At 38.4% G+C, this 11,888-nt stretch overlaps 1 protein-coding gene across 2 annotated transcripts in view; it reads right to left on the reverse strand.

Moving 5' to 3' along the window:
- LOC135093357 (alkaline phosphatase, tissue-nonspecific isozyme-like) overlaps positions 1 to 10,142 on the reverse strand; it is a 90,770-nt gene extending 80,628 nt beyond the window's left edge. For both annotated transcript variants that reach the window (XM_063992588.1, XM_063992589.1), the window contains exon 1: positions 9,948 to 10,142. In XM_063992588.1, coding sequence (XP_063848658.1) covers positions 9,948 to 10,068 — 121 coding nt within the window. In that variant the 5' untranslated portion in view covers positions 10,069 to 10,142. The remainder of the gene's footprint in view (positions 1 to 9,947) is intronic.
- Positions 10,143 to 11,888: the final 1,746 nt, after the last annotated feature.

Here is an 11,888-nt window from a genome sequence, read left to right on the forward strand (position 1 = left end):
AAGCAAACGAGGAAGCAAAATATATAATGTTGTGCGAGAGACTAAAGAGATAGACGCAAATGAGACGGCAGGAAGAGGTGACTCACAACAGGTGGAGGACAAACGATACGCGCCTGGACAGAAATTCAAGCAGAGGAGGACAATCGCGCCGGAAAAGCGAATGAGGACTAATTAGGACCGGGACAAAAGGCGACCAGACGTGAAGGTGAAGACGATGGGCATAACTTTCACGATGAAACGAAGCGGCAAAAGAAGGAGAAGGCGCCGACACTTGAGAACATCTTGCGAGAACGTAAATGAAACCGGACATGAGCCAATAATATTCATAACAGAGTAAGACAGAAGCATCGAAGAAGCAGAAGGAAGGAGGGACCCTCGAGGAAATAAGAGGATTATGGTGTATGCAGATAAAGGGTGAGAAACGAGGGATGAGAGAGAGATGGACGACAGTATACAAGAAAGAGAGGATATAAACCGGAATTCGAGACAGAGCAGGAAGGCTGAGGCGCAAGATAAGGCAAAACTCACACGCGCGAGCGGGGATAGAACCGAGGAAATGAGAAAAAAGACATAACCGAACTAAACACGAAGTAACAATGAAGGAAAAAATGGGAAAAAGAAGAATCAACACAAAATAAATAAGCCTGTAGTAATAATTGGAAAGGTGGTGAAAAAAAAATACCAGCAGAAGAATGAGTCTCATGAGAAAGCACAATCTGAAAAAAAGGACAAAAAAAAAAAACAAAGAAAGATGATAAAGAGGAGGAGGAGGAGGAGAAACAAAACTATGTTAGCAAGATGCAGTGAAACAATAAAACAAACAAACACACACACACACACACACACACACACACACACACACACACACACATACACACACACACAAACACACACACACACACACACACACACACACACACACACCCACACACACACACTACAAGAACAATTTGCTAACGTTAATGTTACCCTATAAACCACAAAAGTTAAATAACACCAGGCATGAAATTCCCGCTCAAGAGGCTGATGATGCCATTAGCTTCACGCGAGAACCACAGGAACTTCGTAGAGGAAGATGAACCCACACAGACACTGTTGCTGGAGGGAAGCGACCAGTGAGACACACGTTCCGGATATCCCACTGAGGGGAGTACGTGCAGCGACTCAATATATAAGGTAAAAAAGAGACAGCGAAGGGAGAAAGAAGGAAACTTGATAAAACAAGGAGGAAGGCAGAGGGTGCCTGAGGAGACTGATTCTCTGCCTTCCTCTCCCTGCACCAGCTAAAATTCATCATGGCTTCCCGAATGCTCTCATGAGGGGACCACTAGATAAGTGTTCGCATGGGTACATAAAGCGTCCCTGTGAACCAAGAGCGGTGGGGACACAAATCCATATTGCACCGATAAAGACTAAGGAGCGCGGCGCCGAGTTGGTAGTTGGCTGGTGCGCGATAAAGTTAAGAGGTGGGGTGGCTGGGATGCTGGGGCAGAGTAAAGGGAGGCTGGCCGCTTGTGTCTCTGGGGAAAACGGGAAGTGAGGTTTGTTTTTACCTCATAGATGACATTTTCCTTTACCAGAGGCAGGAAGTTAAAAGTAAAATGTATTTTCAATCAGTGCCTCGGCAGGCTATTACAGAGCTCTCTCTCTCTCTCTCTCTCTCTCTCTCTCTCTCTCTCTCTCTCTCTCTCTCTCTCCCCACATAAGCTAAGCAAACATTGATAATATGTTATGAGTAATAATTCGTGCCATATTAGGCAAGCCACAGGACTGCTGCGTGGTGTTTATTGAACTCGTATTTCCTAGAGAAACGAGTGAGGAGAGATGCAGGCATCGAGGAGTAAGAAGGATGGTACTGGCGATACGAGTACGCCGTGAACACTAGAGGCATGAGAGGAAAACACCAGCTGACAGAATGATCCTCTTGAACTGCGGGAGAGGAGTTCAAGTCCTTCCCTGGCCCTGAGGCAGCACCCTCCACTGAGCATCGAGGGAAATGCTAAGAAAACACAAACAACTGCATATCGACAGGGCCACAGCATAATAGTGTAAGCTTGGAGTCGAGGCGGCTGAAAAAAAAAAAAAAAGTGGAAAAATGAAGCCATATATGGGAATAACAAATATAACACTTTCTGAAACGAGTACATAATTCACCAACATAAGTGGAGTATTGTATTTGCTTCTTGAAATTCTGTACCATGAACTGCAATCTCGGCTGGTGAAGAAAACAAACACATGATGTAAGACTGTAGCTTTATCCTTCCTTTGTTTTATCTGGTGACTAATTCAAAGATGTAATTCCTTCTGTGGCCTGTCATGCAGTGTTTATAATGCTCTTTGATTTCAGCCAACAGATGAACTGTAAGGCAAGATGTGTGGCTGAGGTCATGCACTGCGTGAGTTTGCAGCAGGGTTGGAAAAAAAAAAAAACCCTTTTTTTTTTTAACCCGACCCACTGTGTTTTTTGTTTTATTTTTTATTTTTCCTTTGTCGGGTTTATTGTTTATTTTATTTGTGTTTTTGTTTATTCATCATATTTACATATATATATATATATATATATATATATATATATATATATATATATATATATATATATATATATATATATATATATATTTATTTATTTATTTATTTATTTATTTATTTATTTATATATATATATATATATATATATATATATATATATATATATATATATATATATATATATATATATATATATATATATATATATATATATATATATATATATATATATATATATATATATATAATATAGAGTGAAACAATAACTTTGAAGTGTTTTTTTTTATTTTATGTAGGAGAGTCACCGTCCAAGAGCAGCAAAAATATAATTAAAAAAAAAAAGAAAAAGCTCACTGAGATACCTGTTCCCGAACAGACTCAAAAGTGGTCGTCAAAAATTAAAAGATAAGTGTCTTGACACCTCCCTCTTGAAAAACTTCAAATCATAGGAAGGAGGAAATACAGAAGCAGGAAGGGAGTTCTAGAGTATACCAGAGAAAGAGATAAATGATTGAGAATGCTGGTTAACTCTTGCATTAGAGAGGTGGACAGAATAGGGATGAGAGAAAGAAGAAAGTCTAGTGCAGCGAGGCAGCGGGAGGAGAGGAGCAAGATTAGCAAGTTAGCAAGATCAGAAGAGCAGTTAGCATGAAAAAAGTGGTAGAAAATAGCAAGAGATGCAAAATTGAGGCGATGATAGAGATACTGAAGACAGTCAGTTAGAGGAGAGGAGTTGATAACATTAAAAGCTTTTGATTCCACTCTGTCTAAAAGAGCGGTATGAGTGGAATCGCCTCCCCCCCACCATTAATGTGAAGCATACTCCATTCATGGAGAGATAAGGCCCCTGTACAGAGTTAGACGCTCGGGGTTTGAGAAAAACTGGCGGAGACAACTCAGAACACCTAACTTCATAGAAGCTGTTTTAGCTAGAGATGAGATGTGAAGTTTCCAGTTTAGATTATGAGTAAAGGACAAAGCGAGGATGTTCAGTGTATAATAGGGGAACAGCTAAGTGTCTTTGAAGAAGAGTCGTTGTTGCCTGAAAGGTTGTGTTGGGTTGATAGATGGAGGAATTGAATTTTTGAGGCATTGAGCAATACCAAGTTTGCTCTGCCCCAATCAGAAATTTTAGAGAGATCAGAAGTCATGCGTTCCGTGGCTTCACTGCGAGAAATGTTTATTTCCTGAAGGGTTGGACATCTACGAAAAGACGTGGAAAAGTGTAGGGTGGTACCATCAGCGTAGGAGTGGATAAGACAAGAAGTTTGGTTTAGAAGATCATTGCTGAATAATAGGAAGAGAGTGGATGACAGGACAGAACCCTGAGGGACACCAATGTTGATAGATTTAGTGAGAAGAACAGTGACCGTCCACAGCCAGAAAGGAAACTGAAATTAAGTTACAGAGAGAAGGATAGAAGCCATAGAAGGGTAGTTTGTAAAACCAAAGCTTTGTGCCAGACTCTATCAAAAACTTGATCACCAAAATCCCTAAAAGAGGATGACAAAAAACTCAGTAAGGAAAGCCAGATCACCAGTAGAGCGGCCTCGACGGAACCCATACTGGCGATCAGATAGAAGGTTGTGAACTGATAAAAGTTTAAGAATCTTCCTGTTGAGAATAGATTAAAAACATTAGAGAGGCAGGAAATTAAAGCAATAAGATGATAGTTTGAAAGATTGGAATGATCACCCTTTTTTTTAGGAACAGGCTGAATTTAGGTAGATGTTGATAGACAAAGTCGGAAGGGCTTGACTAGGCAAGGTGCAAGCATGGAGGAAGAGTTTTGGAGAACAATAGGAGGAACCCCATCAGATCCATAAGCCTTCTTGGGGTTAAGGCCAGCGAGGGCACGGAAAATATTACTGCGAAGGATCTTAATGGGAAGCATGAAGTAGTCAGATGGTGGAAGAGTGGGGAACAAGCCCTGAATCATCCAAGGTAGAGGTAAAGGTTTGAGCAAAGAGTTCAGTTTTAGAAATAGGTGAGATGGCAGTGATGCCATCAGGTTGACATAAAGGATAGAAAGGTGTAGAAGCAAATTTATTGGAGATATTTTTTGGCTAGCCGCCAGAAGTCAAGAGGGGAGTTAGGTCTTGAAAGATTGAAACTTTCTATTAATGAAGAACAGACACTCGTTTAGGTCATGCTGATACAGGTTGGTCCGGTTGGTCAAAGCCTGTGTTAACTTGTACTGTAGTCAGGTTTGACTACTTTTGCATTTATGTATGTGTACATATATAGACTTTATTTATCAATAGGTTTTATAACAAAATTTATATACGTAAAAAAATAAAATAAAATAAAATAAAAAAAATTCACTTAGGCTGTTTTTATTTATTTATTTATTCATTTACTTATTTATTTCATTTATTTATTTACTTATTTTTCTTGGGGTGGTGGTGTTTCTTAATACTAACTCTGGTCTGCAGAGGGAGCGCCTATCAAGTTTATCTGAACACTCGGCCTGCCCGCTGCGGTGATGGACGGCGCGATGCAATTCTTCATACATTTTAACGAATAAACTTTAGATGATTAGATGATGGAATGGGTTTTTATAAATATTAATTAACGGTACCGGTGCAATGATGAACTGTTACTCGCAACACTATAATTATAGTTAGAATAACAACAAGATGAACTACTACTACCACTACTACTACTACTACAACTACTACTACTACTACTACTACTACTACACCTACTACTACTACAACTACACCTACACCTACTACTACTACTATTACTACTACTACTACTACTACTACTACTACTACTACTACTACTACTACTACTACTACTTACTACTGCTACTACTACTACTACTACTACTACTACTACTACTACTACTACTAATAATAATAATAATAATAATAATAATAATAATGATAATAATGATAATAACAATAATAATAAAAATTCTACCACCACTGCCCCTTTTACTACTCTTATAATCGATATTGTTAAGAATACCTGGTGTGTCTGTCTCTTCCTATATCTCCCTCTCTGTCTTGTTTCAGCACAGCAGCGAAGAAGAGTTTGAGGATACATCTAAACTTATTCAACCCAAAACAGTCGCCGAAAAAAAAAAGTGAGATTTAAGGTAAATTCTCTATAAAAAGTTGTTAGCTAAGCCATTATTCAAGACACAGGGCGTGGCACAGCAGAGATAGCACGTAACATGTTTTGCAAGTCGTACCCTTTATACCCCAAACTTCTCGTGTTAATAATCACCAGTCACTGAGTAGCCTAGAAGTTATTCCCCTTTAGTTCTGTTTACGTACGTACATCTGCCGCATACGGGTGCCTTGTTATTTCCTCCACCACCACCACCACCACCACCACCACCACCATCATTGTTACTACTACTACTACTACTACTACTACTACTACTACTACTACTACTACTACTACTACTTCTACTATAACTACTACTACTACTACTACTACTATAACTACAACTACTACTTCTATTCCATCCTATACTGCTACTATAACTACAATAACAACAACACCTACTACTACTACTACTACTAGTACTACTACTACTACTACTACTACTACTACTACTACTACTACTATAACTACTACTACTGCTACTACTATAACTACAACTACTACTTCTATTCCATCTTATACTGCTACTATAACTACAATAACAACAACACCTACTACTACTACTACTACTTCCACTAAAACTACTCTTGTTACAGTTTACAGTGATATTAGAAAGGTGTGCCTGAATAAAAAAAAATGTTGAAGGAAGAAAGAGAGTACTGATATGTACAGAGAAGGGAAAGCAGATTGAGGGGGAAGTTATATTTAAAAAAGTTGAAGATGAAAAAAAAGTGTTAGCGGAAAGAAATTAAGCGAGAGATTGAAAATGGAAGAAAGAACCTCGATATTTTGAAGGAATGATAAACTACCCTGAAAGATAAACGGTGCGGGCGGAGGGAAGACAGCAGGTAGTAACAGCAAGAAAAGTGTTGGAGAGCAATGCTATAGTGAACATGAGGCAGGCTGAATGCTTTGAAGAAATGTTGGGTAAAAGTGAGGCTCTGACAGTGTTGATAACATTACCAAGTTACCAGAAATGGAGCAGATCACATCATATATTTTTTTTTTTAACGAATGATACAATTGTTTAGCAAAATGTGACATAAATTGAGGGATACAGTGTGTGTTTAAGGAAGGACAGGGAGTATCGCATAATGTCACTGTACACCTGTGGTTAAAGGAAGCCAAGGAAACTATACAAGTCTGTCTCCTGTACTTGAAAGCAACCAAAGAGTAGTGATATACAAGTACTTCTCCAGAAAACATATATAAAAAATATATATATATATATATATATATATATATATATATATATATATATATATATATATATATATATATATATATATATATATATATATATATATATATATAATGAATAAAGCTCAAATACGTGGCTGAACTTTGCCTTACGTTTTGGCAAGAGTATGTATAGGGAAGAATATTATAGTACGTGTATGACGTTTTTGGAATTTTCAAGGTATGACAAGACTGGAAGTTAACTTTGTAATAATTGCTGAATACTGAAGACTGATAATGGTGAAAGACCTTACAAGGTAACTGAAACATTTGTAAGAGAAAGAAAGAGAAATGTGGGTGTGTCATGTCTCCATATCTTCCCATTAAAACAGCATCGCTGGAGGTAAAGGCAAGATTCATGTGTTAAGAAAATAACGTATGTTGATATATTTATCTATTTATTAAGCGAGTCATAAACTATCCTATTCCAAACATACCTGAAAAATTTTCGAAAACTTGCCAAGTTTTATCGAAGAATAAATTTGTGAAAGCGTGAGATACAAAAAAAATCTGAAGCCGAGTGCCACAAAGAGGGAATAAGAATTAAATTTAAGTTATTTCAGTGTAGATATTGCTGCAACAGCTTCCATGGAGGTAGAAGTGAGCTATCAGAGAGGAGAGAGAAAAGGTTTTAGAACATTAAGAGGGAACGTGAAGGCTGGTAAGAGTGAGAAGTTTAAAGGGGTAGCGAACAGGAGGCATCACGACGATTCTATGCCAGCCTATAAAAGAAAGACGTAGTATTTTGCCTCACTACAATATCTGGCGCGAACAGGTGATATCAACCAAAATGATATTTATTACTCTTTTTAGGGATGACATATAGTTCAGGAAAGAACACATTTGTTCTGATGAAAAAAGTACACTTATGAAACAAATGATTCCTCGCAAGAATGGGTAAGGAAAATAAGAAAATTTTACGTTTACCTACACTGGGGTGAGTGCAGTGAAATTTATCCTAAGACGCACAATGTTTTATCTACAAGACGATGATGTGACTGATTATCTAAAACAGCATTAGATAAGATGATGCTGTACAGCACCAGGAATTATGGGAGCAGGAAGAGGAAGAAGATGCTGCCCCAAGTCGCAGAAATAAAATGGGAATGGAATACTTAAAGGAGTAGGACCAAGCAAGGTGGCGTGCTTGACGGGAATAAACAACCATAACTGCTTAAGTGGGTGGCAATGGGCGAAAAATAAACGCTGGAAAATAATGTGAAGTAAAGCGACAAGTTGGTACGGAATGCGAAAACACAATACGGTAAGAAAATACTGACTGATACTGAGGAAAGAATACTGTTCCTGCTGCAGTTGTTTACCAGTTAATTAATCGCATGGCAAAGGACGAAGAATAAGTGTCAGCAAACTATATAAACTATAACTTCAAGGAGCTATGTAATATCATGATGGAAAAAAAAAATACAATTTGATACGGAGAGAGAAATGTTGCTGCTTTTGCTAGTGTTGTCGTTTAATTATCTCGGTGACGATTAAAGGAATGAAGATACAAGATAACAGGAAAAGAAAAAAAAAATAAAGTGTCAACAGACCCGTTAGTTCCGACAAGGCTGGTTGTGAGAGTTACAGAAACTACAATATCTAACCTGTATGCTTCAAAACATATAAGAGGTCAAAGCGAAATCTGACATGAAAATTTTACTAAGCGAGAGAGAGAGAGAGAGAGAGATCGTAATCTTTTTGGGAACGGCAGAATATATTACTAGGTAGTAAGTGAGAGAGAAAAAAAATAATATCTTTTTATAAGCTATTGATAATGAACAACTACTATGGCAGTGGCTGGCATACCACACTGGTGAGTAGAAAAATAAAATTCTATTGGCCACCAAGTAATGTGTAGTTGTTTTTAATTCGTTTCATTATCATACTTGAGTGTTTCAAATAGATGTTCTTACAACATAGTTAAAGGATAGCTTTGGAGAGGATGGAAAGAAGGAAAGAAGGAGAGAGGGAGGAGGAGGAGCAGGAGGATGTGAGTTTTACGTACAATTTCACAAGATAATAAAAAAAAAGAACAACAAAACGATGGAGAACAAAATATGAAACAGAAATAACAAGTAAGAAATATAAGAAAGACGAAACGAGGACGGGAATAAGAAATGTAAGAGAGGAAGGAGAAAAAGAGGTCAAATCTCACAGCAAGAAGACAGTAATCGGAGCGAGGCGAGGCCGGGGGGACGCTCAGCGCGCCTCCAACAACCTCCTCCTCGCTCCCGAGATGCAATAAGAAAATAATCCTGTCCGAGGACTGCGATGCCAAGTGGAAATATAAACAATCGTAAAAATTCGCTTACGATATGTGATAATTTAATTCACTTCCTTTTTAAAAATGTGGAAACCTTCGTCTGACAAAACTTTCAGTGTTATTTTACGCTTATGGTACAACTTTGTACAAAATAGTCACATAAATACGCTCACATAATACTTAATATGTTTCTTTGTTTGCTTTCACAATTATGACTTCTCCACATTTCTTTTTTTTTTTTTTTCAAAATTATGACAGGAAGGACGCTGGGACATTATCTTCCATTAATAAATGAAGGCACTTTGTAATATGAGGTGCATGAAATTATATCCGTGCAGCTTGTGTGGCTTAAGGAAGAAAACCTGAAACTCGCTGCTGCTGCATCTGCTTGGTGGGAAAAAAAAAATAATGATCCAACCGGCTGGTAATGTTGCTGCTGCTGTTGCTGGTGGTGCTGCTCCTGCTTCGTTTAGAGAAGCCGGACCGTAGGGAGCAGAGTAGTTATTCTTGCCGCAGCAGAAACTACATTCTTAATGTAAAGGTGTTTTAAGCTTCACAGGTTTAAGGTCATTGGTTCTTCAGACTATAACCAGAAAGGCCGCAGTGTGCGTTGTTGTTCCCTATTTAGTACAGACTCATACACATAGAGCCTCAAAATTCTACAGTAAGTATTCAGTGCTTCTTGCATTGGCGATACCATGACATCACAAGGAGATTGTTAACATTGTTGTTGGCATTCATTTACGCTTAACTGCATCAAGTTGAACAAACAAGAGGTCAATCGGGTACTCACCATGATTCTGTGCCCAATCAATGATGGAAGTGACTCCTGCGGTGTAAGAGGACATGCAGTCCTCAAATTTGCCCCGGTGGTCGAGACCCAATGTGTTGACATTGGCCTTCACGCCACACATGAGCGCCGTGGCGCATGCAGACGAATCTCCTATCTGGGCGTCGATATTGTACGTCTGGAAGAAACACGAGATAAGGATTACAAGACTGCTACCGAATGATACTGGAAGAACAATAGACTAATTATTGTTTTTTTATTTACTTTTTTTTTTTGGGGGGGGGAAAAAGTGTGCATTTTGGGAAGGTCCCGTGTTGTTAAACTTATAATTAAACAATCCCACATTTTGGTGTTTCATTTCGATGCGATCATTTCATCCATCTCCTTTTGCTTAGTACCATAAAAGATCCGAGAGTTTGTGCACGTGAATCTGCCTTCACCCACCAGCTCCTTTGGTCACTGATATCGGTGGAGGATTTGTAACTTATCTGGAGCATATTTTCACGCACTACGCTGATTCTGATGACACTTCCCCATCCATTTTATGAAACATTCGTGTCCTTCGTTAAATCCTGCATGAATATCCAGGGTTCCTCCGTTACAGGTGAAGGTCGTGCCAGAGATGCTCCACATATGCACCAGTCACTGTGGCTCATCCGCCACGCACTCACTCCAGTGCTCTGCCAGCGTTTTCTCTGTTACCTGTGTCATTCGAGTAACCTACGACAAAAGTATTCTTATATATTTTTTTTTTTTTTTTTGCTGTTTGAACTTGCAACACAATCCATTGGCGTAATGACTGAAGTGTAAGTGAGTAGGATGATGATTGCATGGGTGGAAAGACATTAGTGATAATAAAAATTACATTTATACTTTTGTCGTAATAAAACCTGAGTGGTGTTGCCGGAACTTCTTGTTTCCAATGTGTGAAATTATATTGTGAAGAACGACAATAACACAACCGGTTTTATTCTGATGTGAAGAGCGTCACGCCTCTTCATATAGTCAGCCTTCAAAACATTTACTTAGTCTAACCTTAAGGTTCCGCTGACAAGGCGTGCAGTAAAGCCACCCTGCATCATTTCTTCAATAGTCTGAGTTCATCTTACTGAAGTAAATACTGCGGAATAACATGTCCCTCATGACGCCCACCTCGAGCCACACTTTCACAGTATTCAAAGACATTTCGCTTCTGAATGTACTCAAACTTAATTTTTTTTTTTTCCACTTCCTTTCCTGAAGCTTCTACACTCCTCGTTACTTATGGACTGTCCCGGGAAAAGTAGGTCACTGAGTCTTTATACGAGTATGTAGTTAATATTCAGTTAATTTTCCTCATGTTAACTTAGCAATCCTCGCGAGCGAGCGTGCGTTTTGTGTGTGTGTGTGTGTGTGTGTGTGTGTGTGTGTGTGTGTGTGTGTGTGTTTATGTGTCTACTTTACTTCCCCATTCTCATTTTTTCCCTTTTCTCCTTTGTTTTTCTTCCTCCCAAACAACAACAACAACAACAACAACAACAACAATTACTACTACTCCTACTACTACTACTACTACTACTACTACTACTACTACTACTACTACTACTAGTGGTACTATTACTACTACTACTACTACTACTACTATCGTGGCCACCTACTGATGGAAGCGTACCAATAAGAGCTGCACTCATGCCATGTCAAAATGGGACCGGTGAGGCCGAGGAATGAATCAGGGATACTTGCAAGCGCAGGTATTGTCTTACAATTTATCCACGAAGTTAATATACTGCAATACCAAATCAAGTATTTTTTTTTAATATTCACTGGAAGAATGATAATAACTTCGTATGGAAACAAAAGAATAATGTACACGTATAAGATTGCTATACTAAACTTTAAGAAAACAACTAATGTATTTGTAACTGATATTCTTAACTTCGGGTAAACTTCCGTTAGTTGCCAGGA

Source organism: Scylla paramamosain, chromosome 42 (assembly GCF_035594125.1).
Source record: "Scylla paramamosain isolate STU-SP2022 chromosome 42, ASM3559412v1, whole genome shotgun sequence".
NCBI lineage: Eukaryota > Metazoa > Arthropoda > Malacostraca > Decapoda > Portunidae > Scylla > Scylla paramamosain.